The 14,803-nt window shown below is 42.7% G+C and overlaps 1 protein-coding gene across 1 annotated transcript in view; it reads right to left on the bottom strand.

The window, feature by feature from the left end:
* Positions 1 to 1,663: 1,663 nt before the first annotated feature.
* BLMH (bleomycin hydrolase) overlaps positions 1,664 to 14,803 on the bottom strand; it is a 42,957-nt gene continuing 29,817 nt past the window's right edge. Inside the window, exon 12 of the mRNA XM_019650439.1 lies at positions 1,664 to 2,651. Within this exon, the coding sequence (XP_019505984.1) occupies positions 2,500 to 2,651 (152 nt within the window). The 3' untranslated portion in view covers positions 1,664 to 2,499. The remainder of the gene's footprint in view (positions 2,652 to 14,803) is intronic.

Raw genomic sequence — 14,803 nt, forward strand, 5'->3', positions numbered from 1 at the left:
TGTAATTATTGACACATTGAGATTATTTCAACTTATTTGGACACTCTGTCCTGCACTTTCCTTTCTCTCCGCTACCTTGTCTTTTTATGGATTGATTATATTCTTGCTTGGGAACTACATTATTTTTTAGAAGTTAATCCAGAAATTTTTAGCACTTAAAATTTGTATACCAAAGTCTAAAGTTAAAAAATATACTGTCTTCCTGAATGACATAAGGACTTTAGAATGTTTATTCCAATCACCTCCCTCCCTAATTATCTATTTCATGTGTTTTATCTTTTTCTGAACTCTGTAAGACTTCTTAGAGTCACTTTTTATTTATTACTTTCTTTGATCCACATTCTTGGTTGCATTGCAGACCTTCCACGCTGGATCACTTCCCTTCTGTTTGGGCAACAGTTTTTAAGTGAAAATATCTTTTATTTCACCCTTGTTCTTGAAAGAATTTTACTGAGTATAGAATTCTAGGTTCACAGTTAATTTCTCAGAGTACTTTAAAGATATTTTTCATTTTCTTCCGGTTTATGTAGTTGCTGATGAGAAGTTAGCTGTCAACCTAATGTTTTGGTTTTTTTTTGAGATAATCTGTCTTTTCTTCCTGGATGCTTCTAAGATCAGTTCTAGGGTTCCACCACGAAGTGTCTAGAAATGTATTTTATTTTGCTTGGAACAAGATTATTAGATTATTGTAAACACTTTCATTAAAGCTTGAGCCTTTATCCAATGTTATCTTGGAAAGTGCTGTGACAGACAATATCCCCCTCCTCGGACGGAGAAAGTTCTTTTTTTTTTAAGATTTTTATTGGGGAATTGGGGGATGGGAACAGTGCTAGGGAATTGGGGGAAGGGGAACAGACAAGTTGCTGTCGTTTTTGTTCTTCAGTCTAGTTGTGGAGGACGTTGCTTCACTGGCCCAAGTTGGCACCATCATTGCGCTCTTCCCGGGCGAGGCAGATCAGTCACTGGCTTCTGGACGGCCGCTCACTGCGGCTGCTGGCCGCTCACGCTGGCTGCTGGCTACACATGGCAGCCCATGGCAACCCGCTGCCACAGGGGCTGCAGCCTCTGCCGTCGCCGGCGACCCACAGCTGCCCAGCTCCAGGTTGAGCTGTTGTTCAGCATCTTAGCTGTAGAGGGCAGTGTCACTGGCCCTCATATGTGGGATCCGAACCAGGGCCCTCTGGCGTCCCAAGCCAGTTCTTAACCATCGCGCCACTCGGCCGGCCCGAGAAAGTTCTTGAAGATCCAGAAAGGTAGGGGGCTCAGGCAGTGATGGAACCATTGATTAGAGTGCTATACTGACTTGTTTTCAGCAAAAGGGAGGCACGGCCTCAGTGCCACGTACTCTCTCCTGCCCATGCTAAGGCTGGCCCCAGCAGAGCATCACTTCCCACCCCTGAAGGGACCCTGGGTCTGGGTAAGAAGATGGTTAAGTGGCAGGGACACAAGCCCTCTTTACTGTGGTGCCTGGAACGCCTCCAGAGAAGCCAGTGAGGATCAGTGCAGGCTGGGAGGGGTCACGTGTACATCCCAGAGGGAGGCTGAAGCAGGGAGGCCTGAATCACCTTGCTGTTTTGCTTTTTCACTTTGTAGAACATGAGCCACCTGGTTGCTTTGCTTTGTAGCTAAAGAAACACTTTTTAGATGAAATAAGCCAACTTACTCTCATTTAGCAAAGTGTTTTATTCAAAAGCTTTTCAGCACCATCTAGTTGTCAGAAAGAATGGGAACCACTTTTTCCTGCCCACCCAGCTCCCAATTCCAGAGGCAGAAGGTAAACCATTTGGCTAGAGCTCCCCCTAATAATTAGAATTCACATCATGACCTAGTAACTATAATTCAGATCATGATAAGGTTTTGGTTGTTCTCTCACCCAACTTTCTCTAAGCCTCTACTAAAACCTGACTCCCTGACTCGAGTAGAGCTGTGCTCCCTATAGTTCAGAACAGCTGGAAGGAATCATGTCAGACCTGATCAACCTCCCCTTCCTGGGCTAGTAGGGGGACATACAATTTACCTTGGAGAAATCCAATTCTGTGACTGCCATCTAGGAAGGGCAGCATGCAGTTTTGAGAACTCAAATCTTAGGGTGACCCTCCCCTAACTCTACTCTAGAAACAAGGAGCATTAGGTCCGTTTGCTCTCCCTACTCCTCAATTGCTCATCCTCCCCTGTCCAATGAAAAGACAACTGAACCAAACCTTTTTGACAGAGTTAAGACAAACAATTACATCGACTAAAATGCTAAGAGATCCTGAGCTGTTGGAGATGAGGAGAGGAGATAGTGTGACCTGATCGTTCCCTTTTATTTTCTTTTAAGGGTATTTTGTTTCAACATAAAGCACACTTCCCGGAAGAGGTTCCTGGAGGAGAAACCCAGGAGTCTGACTGTGTCCTGTGGGAACACACAGTCACCTGTGTAACTTTGGCTTCAGTTCCTGGATCTGTCCTTTGCAGCTACGTCGGGTTCCACGGGAGGAGGAAAAGACGGGAGGGGCATCACTTGGCCAGAGCCCCCATGGGGTCCCAGGCTGGCAGGATGATGGGTTCCTGCTCTAACACAGCCAGCACCTCTTCGGGGACATGTTTCTTGTCCACCACCACTTCGTAGACATACTCAGAGAACCACTCATCTGTCATGCACAGGTAACCTGGGGGACAGAACAGAAGCATCGTAAGTCTGGAGGGCACGGGGCACAGAGCAGAAACCCCACGGGCGCTATAAAGAAGCCTTTTACAAAACTAGCATCAGCACACGTTTTTCAGCTTTCCCGTCTCTAATCGCACTGAATCGAAGTCTTCCTGGCAATTCTGTGAAGCAGACAGGACAGGTACGGCTGTCTTTTTACCAATTAGAAAACTGGGACTCTGAGTGACTCCGTGACGTGCCCAGTCCCACAGGTGAGGCTCAGAGCTGGGCCTTGGACCTGAGGCTGTTCCCAGACCCGGTGCTGTCCCACTGCCCAGGCTGCCTCACTGCAGGTGAGTGGGTGGCATGAAAAGGTAGGTGGAAATGCTTCTTGTTCACACAGTCACACCGAGGCGATTCGTCCCTAGGGTCAGGTGGGCAAGCACACCGGTTCCATTCTTACCCTCCCCACCGTCTCTGCATCGCTGGCTGTTCCTCTTCCTCTCCATATAAATTCCTACAATCACCAGCTAAGCTGCTAGAGCAATCCTGATGGGGCCACACCGTCATTCCCAGGTAGCCACTTATTTGCAGATGGCACTGTGTGAGTCAAATGGTAACACAGTCCTTGCTCTCCCAGGACATCTGTGATGAGGAGCAGGCAGAGCCGGACGCTCGGGCAGCTGCTCAGCCTCTTCCTCAGTAAGGCCCGAGGGCTGATGAATCTCTGCAGCGGGTAGGGCTACAGAGAGACATAGCTGTACGAACACCCCAGGTTGAGAGCTCAGCTCAGAGAAAAAGTGTGGTGTCACTAGGCATCCATCCTAGAAGCCTGCCTGTCTCAGGTCCCACTAGGACTACACGAACTCCTCTTCAGGAACATACGTCCAACAAACTTAACTGGGGGAAAATGCTTCTCCTGAGCCAGTGTTAATATAAAGAGCAAAATTAAAGTGAGAGACTAAAGTGTGTGTAATTTACAACAAGAATGGGCCAGGGAGTGAGCAGAGAGCACAAAAACATGTGTCTCACAGGGACCCTGCACGCCCAAGGGCTCACGGGAACGAATAGTCACCACCATCTCCCCATATCTGCCACCTACTACATGCCAGACACTGGGGCTAATTTTCTCTGCAAGTGTCTGTGCAAATCTAGGTCTGTGCTCTATCATTTCTCACAACGCAGTACCAAGACAAAGGAAGGTATAGTTATTTCTCAAGATGATCCTCTGCAAGAGCCTTTCTCAAACTTCTTGGCCCCAGGACCAAGATTGTACATTCTTACAATTATTGAGAACCCAAAAACTTGTTTATGTGGGTTATAACTACTGATAGTTACCACAATAGAAATTAAAACAGAAAGCTGAAAATATTAATTCATTTAAAAATAAGAATGTAAAAACATGAATATAAATAATATATTCTTAGGCAAAAAAAACTATATTCTCCAAAACAAAATAAATTCTAGTTAGAAAAGTGGCACTGTTTTACAATGTAATGTCAGGCGTCACAGCAGACAGCTGAATTCTTCTATCTGCCTTCTGTGTTCCATCCGGTTTCTGGCTTAAGTAGATGAAGAAAATCTGACCTCACACAGACGTGCTGCTGGAGAAGGGAAGACCATGCAGACCCGCAAGAGGGTCTCAGGGACCCGCAGGGGTCCTCAGACCACACTCTGAGAAATGCTGCCCTAAAAGCGAGGCTGTTTTAAGTAATTAAAAGGCAACATGATGGTAAGTCTAATTCTGTAAGCTAAATGGTGTGACAGAGGACATCACTTAACGTGAAGGCACAGCTGCTTTGATGAGGTCGTCTACGCCCAGTGCCGCTCTCCACCGCTGACAGGAGTCAGAGCCAGCGCGTCCTGATGAGGCCCAGCACATTCACCCTCCCAAGAAAATGCTCCGGAAGAGTGCTCACGGGCTCTGACCTAGTCAGGTAAGGGAGGATCCTTGCTCCCGGATGCCGGCCTCCCCAGCCAGTGCTCCTTCCTCAGCAGGAGAGAGAGGAGGAGAGCGCAGACATACCCCAGTCTGTAATGTTTCTGGTTTCTGTCTCAATTATATATATATATATATATATATATATATATATATATATATATATATATATATATATATATATACACACACACACACATATACTCGAGTCCTGGGCTTTGCTTGTTTCAGTCAGTCGGGACCTGGCCCTTACTCACCATCACCGACACGACTGCCACTGAGTTCTAGCAACCACAGTTTGGTCAGCTGAAGGGCCAACCAGTACCATTTCTTGGTGCATCCCAAGTAATTGCTTCCTGATAAAATCAGCATGGGCCTTCCCCAAAAGGAGCTTTCTGTGGGCAGGAGACCAGACTACTAAACCCTACACCAGCTGAGACATCAGTCATCCTTCCCCTCACCATAACGCCGACTGAATAAATCCGAAGAGTCGCTCTGGACAGCGAGGCAGGTGAAGGAGGGGAGAGGCAGATTCATGTAATAAAGTTCTGTGTCCTTATGACAATACTATCGTCACACCATCAAATGAGTCTTCAAAGAATGCACAGAGAAAATGGACACTAAGTACATCTACACATCTTGTTCCACAAGCAGATCAGATTAAGTCCTCACAAATTAAAACTCCTATCAATTGCAATCCACCCTTTCAGTGTCCCTGCCAAGAGGACCTGCCTTGATGAGCCTCTCTCTTCAGGATATGAGTTCTGTGGGGGCCCACAGAAACGTCACAGTCTAGGTGGCTGCCAAGTAATTGCACTCTAAGTAGATAATGAACTTGTGGCTGCAGGGACTGTTGATGCTGCGTGTCTTGGAGTTTGGCTGGGAAGATTAGGATCAGTATGTCTGAAACCCAAGTGAGCAAAGTCCCTACTCAGGCAGCTTTAAAGTGACTATTTTGATGAGGAAAGTTGCAGCGTCTAGCCCCGAAGCCCTCTGGCCATTAGAAAAACGCACTCCCCAAGAAAAAGGGAAAAGAAAAGAAAAATGTGCTACAGGGATCCCAAGGTTACATTTAGGGAAACAAATAGATAAATAGATAAGGAAAGGCAGCTGTAGGAACTGAGGTGAAATTAAATTTTGTTTAAACTTTAGTGTCTTGTTTACATGCAACGAGAAAGAAATAAGTAAACAGTCCCTCAAAGAAACTGGCCATGTTTCTGTATTTCGGAGAAAAGGTAGCATCGTCTGTAAAGGGAGAACTGTGTCTGAGGATACACCTCTAGAACGCAGGGGCCAAATTCATTCGTTTGGAGACAGAATAGTTTCAAAAGGGTTAATTTAAGGAAAACAAGACCTTTACCTGAGAAAACAGTTTTCTGAAATCCTACCAGAGATCTAAGATGTCATTAAACTTCTCAGACTAGATTAAGGTAACAAATAGATAAGCACGTATGAATTAAATATAGTTTGTATTTTTTTGTTGACTTTGTTCTATAAAGTATTTCACTTCACTAACAAACTATTTGTGGTTATTTTATTTTTTGCTACTTAAAAATAAGGTGTGACAAAATCAAGTTATCATTCTGCTCTGAGGGATCTGTCTGGCAGCATGGACGTATGGAAGCCGGACGACTGAGGTCTCATTAAGTCACTGCCAATCTTTCACCTAGCGGTGACAACTCTGGTTTGAAGAAAAGCTTCCAGAAAGGAAAGCAAAAACCTCCCTGACACTTGCCTCACATCGCAAACTTCCAGCAAGTACTAAGAAACCACTCCATAGAACATTAGTCATTTAAAATGAAACTGCAAAGACTATGTAGCAACATGGGAAAATGTTTAAAAGTGACGAAAGTATAAAAAAATGGTATACCCTATATTATTACAGCTATGTTACAAATCCAGATAGGGGAAAAACAAGAAAACAAAATCATAATTTTATATCATAGGGTAGGTGATTTTCCCCTCTAAGTTTCTGAAGCATTATATTGCTTTTTGACTCCTTAAAGATTACCTAAGTAATTCATGCTCATTATAAAAAATTTTGGAAATATGGGAGGAGGAGGAAGATGAGGAGAAGGAAGAAGAACAGGAGGAAGAAGTGGGTGAGAAGACGACAAATATAAATTTAAAAACTGCCTACAACTCCACCACTTTGGGATAAATACTCTTCCAATTTTATATATATATCCTTTGATAGTTTCTACATGTAGACTCTATACATTTAATAAAAATGAGACATCATACATGGTCTTTTATTACAAAGTATCACACATGCTGTGTTCCAATGTTGCTCTTTCCAAAAAAAACCCAAAAAACAAAAAAAAAACAAAAGACTTTTATCTACCACGTAATTTGAAAGTGCTGTACCTGTGAGAGGAAACCGAAAAGTATACCCTGGCTGTTGGAATCTAAACTGTTTTTTCATGTTTAGAAACAATCTTTGTTACATCCTTAATTATCTATTTAATTTCCTTCTATCCTCATCAATACTTGGTCTATATAATTACAACTTTCTCTTTGGGTCCAATTTGAACTGTGTGTGTGTTTGCTTGCTATTTACAGTTTTCTCTTGTAAAGTGTCCGTGTGGGACCTCTGCCTATTTTTACCTGGTGGTTTTACTTTTTTTCATAGTAATCAGAAATAATGAACTATATATTTATATATAATAATAACAGGTGCAAACATTTTTCCTATTATGTAATTTGCCTCCTAATTTAGTTTATGATGTTTTCTAGTCTACTAAAATTTTTTATTTTTATGAAGCCAAATTTATCAATCTTTTCCTTTATGGCTTCTAAATTTGTAAATGCATATAAACATCTTTCTGCAATTATAATGCAAAAATAAATAAGAGAAAAAAGTAGGATAAGTGTGAAGAAAACATTAGAAACAGCCTCAATGAAAAACTCATCACTCACTCAGGACTTGACACAGTCTAGTCCCGGCTTGTGAACATATACAGTTTTAACGGGTAATTAGGTAATGACAACCTGTAAACCACTTCTGTTAGGTACCCAGTGCATAAAGCCCTAATGCCTTACATTTGTACAGACGATGTTACAAATGTGCAAAATGACACAATCCCTATGGAATGGAATTTGGCAATATCTAGAAAAATTTTGAATGCATTTACCCTTTTCACTAAGCAATGCCATTTCTGGGACTTTACCCTACAGACACAAAGTACTTACATGCACACCATATGAATTATGCATTCTGTATTTATTAATACACAATAATACTTATTAAGCTCTTACTATATGTCAGGCACTATTCTAAGCATGCACGTATATTAATTCATTGCAATATTATTTATAATAGCAAAAGACTGGAAACAACCCAAATTCTGCTAGTTTAAGGGAACTTGTTAAATAAATTATGGTAAAAACAAAAAGCTTAAAATAAAAAATAAAATAGAATAGAATAAATAATGGTCCATCCAGACAATGGAAGATAATGAAGCTGTACTGATGTGGAAACGTACTGATACGGACCCTGATATGGAAATGCCTCCAAGACGTGCCATTAAGTGAAGTGAGAGCAAGATGCAAAGCAGGGTATACGGTTTGCTACCTTTGTTGAACTAAAAACACTGGAAAGATATAAGAGAAACAAACATAAATGGTAAGCTGAACGAAGAGGGGAACAGAATGGAGAGTGACACAGATGGAAGCAAGATTCCTCTTTCTGTGCTTTTTTGTATTTTCATTTTGGAACAATGTAATTTTATTATTTATTAAATGAATTGCAGTCTAGAAGCAAAGCAAACCAAAACAAACACACATACACATAAGTCTGTAGGGAGCTTACACTTCACAATGCAATCTCACATCCATTATCCTTGTTTCGATTTTAACCCTCACAATTACGTTACGAGGCAGGCAGGGTTGGTATGAGTTGTCTAAAGTCACGTGGCCAGTAAGTAAAGTCCACACTCAAACTCTGCTCTTAATTTCAAATTCAGTCTTTTCCATGGGGCTCAGCTTTCTCTAATACAGCACTCAGCAGCAAGAGACGTGGCAGGCAGGTGTGGCTTCACAACAGATGACAGCGCGTCATCTAGCTTCGGCACCTAACTGGAACCGATTCCATCTGCTCACACAGCCTACATCAGCGTTCATGTGCCCAGTGTTTACGGGGTCCATGTATGAGGTATTCTGTATCTTTAAATCAAAGCGATGGCATGTGTTCTAAGTGCATGTGTTTAGAAGAATGGAGAACAGCATTGGCTGGATGTTAAAAACAAAACAAAACAAAAAAACCACAACCAGGGGAAGGGAACCAAAACCACCACTTGTGAGACAGACATTTGGACAGACATCTGCGAAGAGGCTTCTTTTCCATCCAGAGTAAACACGAAAGTCCAGCTATGTGGTGAGGACACATTCACGCTCCTGAACCTTCTGCTGGTAAGAGAAGGGATCCCCTTATAGCTGGATATTAACTGTGACCTCTTTCAGACACAAAAGTTAAAGAAGATACCATTTCCCTGATAAATATACCAAGAAAAAGCCGAGTGGAAAGTATGGTGGGGAAAGCTGCTTGTTTGGTTTGTGGGTTGTATTTTTTCTAAGCCATCAAACCACACAACAAAGTTCAGTCGACACTTCCTGAGGAAGTGCCTCTGGTCAAGAGTCCCGAAGCCTGTTCGCCTCCAAGCTGAGGAGAGAAGGCAACACACCCACCAGCCTGCTGTCCCTTCCCCCTGGCCCAGTGTGCCCGATCCACGCAAGTCTGAGAGCACGCGCAATTTTGCCAAGGGTCTCGCTGTTGGACAGGAGAGGAAAACACACATTTTTAGGTGTCATCCAAGGGTCTGTTTTCCTGCAGAAACTCAATGACTCCTCTCTGACCCCAAAACTGTCGCTACTCCTATTTGTTTCGGGCGAAGCCTGCTTTTTGATCATTCCTCAAAAGCTCCATGGAGGGCGGGCCACGTTATTTCTTGGCCTCACTCCTCAGACCTGCCCAAAGACTGCTCCACATGCTAAGCGCTACCCTTCTCAGCGACCGTTCCCCTGGCTGGCCTCCCACTTCCTTTCCAAAAACATCCACAACCTTGGCCATCTTTCCTAAAACTCCACTCACCCATGATGGATCGAAGGAGCCCTCCCATTTCTAGTCACTCACCATCTCCCTTGCAGTTTATCTCCGATATTACTTTGTACGTATTCTTATGCTTATATTTTACGTATTTGTTCTTATATTAAAATTACTAACACCTGATGCAGCACGATTTCCAGCCTCAATTATCCCAGCTTCAATTTCACCGCCTCCCCCTTCCCTCCTGCCACCTACCTATAATGTGAAGGAATTAAGTACTAAAATGTTGCTGATGTGGCCTAATAGGACCATTGGGCTTCCACCCTCACCGCTCCTAGTTTCCAAAAATTGTCTTCAAGTCCAACCCTAAAGCTTCTTCCTTGACTCATTTTTCTGACTGCTCTGCTGTGGTACCATTTACCACCGAGTTCTCCCTGACATCATCTAGTCCCCCCTCAGCTTCCTCTAGCTCCTCATCTGTTCCAATAACCTCAGCTTCAATGTCTTCCTATTATCTCCCCACTGAGGGAGCCCTTCCCGGTTCTCCCTCTTTGTCACCTGCCTTCTTGGAGAAATCATCTCTTCTCTTGCTTTTCTCAGTCTATTTAGCCCACCATGGGGAGCACACCATGAGTGTCACTCTGTCACATCACAGCCCTTTTCAAATTCCCTTCCTGTGTCCCAGGTGAGTAAGGATAAATTCCTCTGAGGGTGAGAGACATTCATTTTACCATGGTCTGTGCACGGTTCCCTGCATCCCATCAATAAACATGAGGTGATGCTAGTGCTAATTAATGGTTTCCCCTCAGCACTGGGTTTATTCACCTCCACTGCTTTCTCTCATGACACTAAGCCCACATGACGAATCATCCATCCAGTAAACGGGTGACGCAGCACAATGACTCCACTGGGGTCCTGAAGCTGTAGAGATCTACAGCTAGAGCCATGGGCACGTTAGACCGTCCTCGTCTAGAAGGGAAAGGCTAAGGAGCCTTATGTGCTTGTTTTCCTGCCCTCGTTTCTCTACAGGTAACATTAACCACGGTAACAATGATAGCTAATATCTGAGCACTTCTTACATGCCTGGCACAATTGTCACAACTGAGGTAGGCACAATTACGATCCCCATTTTATAGTCGAGGAACCTAAGGCTTAGACAGGTTAACCACCAGGACCAAGGCCACACAGGCAAGAGGGGGGTGCCACGGTGCGGACCCAGGCAGCCTGGCTTCAGCTTCTGTGCTATAACCTCTATCCTTCTCAAACCAATGCAAACATACCTTAAAGACAATCTGGTGAAAATAATAGATCCTCTCTACAAGAGAAAGCACATACACACACAGGAGAAAGCAATCTCAATCAATCAATCAATCTCTCTCTCTCTCTCTCTCTTTTTCTGAGGGGCTTTCTCCCTGAAACAGATGTCTGCTGCAGGTTCAGAGGATCCTCTGTCCCATAGCTTGTCCCCTCGCAAATGGCAGCCCTCTCTCTCCTAGTCACACACTTTGATAAGAAAGCAGTGGTCAATCTGAGAGCACATACTTCCTCTGTTCCACTCAAATGTACTATTTTTCGCCCAGTCATGCAGGCTCTTGAGTAAATAAAAATGGAGGATGAGAAGTCCCTCTGCAAGAACTCAGATACCCACATTTATGGTAGCAGCACTTTCCCCAAGCCTGCAAACAGGATAACCCTGAGGTGACATAACAAATTTGTATCTTGCCCCTTTCCAGGAAATCAGAAGCCTCTGCTTTTAGTGCATGCAATTTCTTTCTTGTTTTGTCAAGTTCAGCTCAATATTGTCTATCATTTAAATTATTGTGCTAGAAATCCAAAACTGAATCTCTCTCTCATCTGCAAATAATCAGTTATCTTTTATAGGTAACATATCTTTTTAGGGAAGCTGCCTGTGTGAAATTAAGAAATCTGAATCCCAACTCTACCTCTGATGCTGTGCAACTGAGTTAGTCAAAATCTCTCTATAAGTTGCAGGTTTTTTCCCATATAAAACTTGGGCATAATCACCTATGTTCATATCCTGAGTTACTCGAAGTTGATGCCATGAGAAACAATAAATACAAACACATCAGCAAACTTTGAATTCTTATGAAGCAAGAGTTATGACCTATATGTCCTGAGTACCTGTGACAGGAATATGGAATATTCATTAAACTCTTTTGAGTTACAGAACAGTCTACAGTTTGAAAGTTGCTTTCATACATTATTTCATTGGATGGATATATGCAGACAAACTGCAGGACCTCTTTGGGAAACAGTAATTATCCATGTTACTGACGGAAAAATGCGAAATCATAAGGAGTTAAATTACTGTCCAGGATCTACAATCAAGGAATTAGTAACCGTCTCTCCTGGTTCCACAGTGTAGCATTACATGAAGGACACGAGGGGTTTTGTGCCTAGTTGTGGACATACCGTCTCTAGAATCACACAGGGTAATTTGGCAGCTGAGGCCAGTAAATGCTGTACTACTGGTTTTCAAGAAGCACAAGAAGTCCAGGTACAACCTGAATCAGCCATGGAAGTTTTTTTCCAGATTAATCTCTAATATGCCAAAGTCTCTACAACTGAGGTCATTAAGAGACCCTTTCAGGAGGAAATCTGGAAATCTTCCTAAAATGAAATCAGGAACAGAGAGGCTTATTTGTAAGAAAGATGAAGAATGTGGGTTCAAAACAATTTCACATGGTCATGTATCTGAAAGGCACAGAAGCAATCTGAAAAATGGGATGCTCATCTTGGTTCAAAATGAAAACCACGACAGAATTTTTAAAAAGATAAAGATTTTTCCTTCAGGGACCACTGAAGAATGAGAGAATAACACTGCCCCTACCCTCACTTAAAAGCTGTATTATTCAGCATATTAAGAAACTTAGACTTAAATAAGCATTAAGAACGATGCAGTGATAATTCTACGTTCAGAGCTCTGCTGTACCAGACTTAAGGGCTTGGGTGATGGGCACATGGTGGGAGGGGGTCCTTAATACTATGCTGTTTATATATGCTTGAAATTGTCCATGATAAAAACTTAACAACAACATTAAAAAACATATTATAAAGCAGCATGTGCAAAATAATTCTGGGAAATTTGGGGTCGTTACATACAGTCTTTCAATTGCCCAACTCACAGTATGCTGACTTTGGGCACACACTCTCACCAGATACCCACCCCACCTCCTTATTCATGTTCCCAGCCAAAATGGTGCTTCAAGGGCCCTTTCTCCTGACATCAGACATTTACATGATGTCTTCAGATCCTTTATACAGTTTTATGTCCCCTGGGCCACTAGTTTCTGGTCACCAAAGACAAGGAAGTATCTGTTATTTCCATGAGTGGATTAGATGCTACTAGAACAGAGAAGCTGAGAGGAAGCACATTTTAGTGGTTAAGAAAACAGGCTCTAGTGTCAGACTGGTGTCACCTTGGCTTAAAGATTATGCTCTTCTCAGATGAACTTTTACAAACTATTTACTCTAACAAGCCTATCAACTTTTAAAAATGAGAGACAACGTAACAAGTCCCACGATCTGTTCCTTCATCTAATTGTGAAATCTATTTCTGACATGATCCATAAATAAGGTACAAAATGCACAAACATTTCAAGCAGGGGAGAAAAGAACGCCATGTTGGTTGTACATGTTAGATATGCATCCAATTTTTAGTCAGCTGACTAACAGCTAGAATTCACAACACGAAGTAATGCAACAGGCCCAGTAAGACAAGAATTAATTTCTCCTTTTATGTCTCTTGTGATCAGAAGGAACCTGTGTGCATGTGGCGAAAGAGTCAGGTTATCTGATTTACTTTAGTAGTCTCTGGTCAGGAAGGGTGGTGAACATGACCATGGGAAGACTAAAGCCAGGACGGGGCAGAGGGCAAGGGCAGCCTGCCCAGGTAACTCTGATCTCTTTCACTCCAGCTTGTACTACCAACACTGCTTTTTCAGAAACCATCAATCTTAACAGGCAGAAATCCTAAAGAGAATAGTAACAAACTGTTAACGTTATCTACAGAAACAAAATCCCAGCAATGCTATTTAAGATTGTCCCGTCTCCTGAGAGAGCACAAACAGAGGTTCTGCCTCAGACGTGCTAGCCAATACCCACCAGGGTTGACAGACAGGAGGGCCCTGCTGGGGTAAACACACATCGCCAGCATAATAACATACTACACAGTCTCCTAAGGTCAGGCCAAGTGTGCCAATTCAATTAGATCATGTTTTCTTTCCTTCCTTCCTGTTAAGTCTTCATTACCAAGAAATACATGAGAATAATTTATTTTGGCTCTGAATGAACTATTCTCTACCCCCACTCAGTTCAATTATCTTTTGGCTCTCTACTGAAATGCTGTGCTCTGTATAGACTCAGACATTCCAGTTGCTGAGAACAAAAAAGTTACTTTAATCTTAACTGGACAGCTGTAGATTTCACTAGGAAGGATTACAGGCAGACCGCTGGGATCAAGACCCCAGCTCTCTCAACACACAGTCAGTCTTCTGTATCTGCGGGTTCCACATCTACGGATTCAACCAATCATAGATGGAAAATATTTGGAGAAAAAAAAAAGTTATGTTGTAGCTGATGTGTATGTACTACGTAGTTAGGCCTACAGTGGGTGTGTCTGCACTGAACATGTACAGACTTTTTTCTTGTCGTTATTCCCTAAACAATACAGTTAACAAAACAATCTAGTTATTGCCTATAACCAATACAATGTAAATGCTTTGTAAATAACAACTATCTACAAAGCATTTACATTGTATTAGTTATATAAGTAATCTACAGATGATTTAAAGTATACAGAAGCATGGGCGTAGGTTGTGTGCAAATACTATACCATTTTATACCGTTTCCCCGAAAATAAGCCCTAGCCGAAAAATAAGTCCTCGCATGACTTTAGGTGCCAAAATATGGCACCTTGGCATGCTGAATATTTTAAGCTGAAGGAGTTTGTGGAAAAGGCACCCTTCTCCCTGAAACAGGTCATAAAACCCTCGTGTGAGGGGTGCGTGCCCTCTATATCCTGGAAGGATCATGCTAGGGCTTCTCCTCCAGCTAGGGCTTATTTTCAGAGAAACACGGTATAAGGGTTTACTCATCCGTGGATTCTGGTGTCCGCAGGGTACTGGAACCAATCCCCCGTGGATACAGAGGAGACGAATGTACTAACAGA

The sequence above is a fragment of the Hipposideros armiger genome, unplaced genomic scaffold (assembly GCF_001890085.2).
Source record: "Hipposideros armiger isolate ML-2016 unplaced genomic scaffold, ASM189008v1 scaffold_141, whole genome shotgun sequence".
Lineage (NCBI taxonomy): Eukaryota > Metazoa > Chordata > Mammalia > Chiroptera > Hipposideridae > Hipposideros > Hipposideros armiger.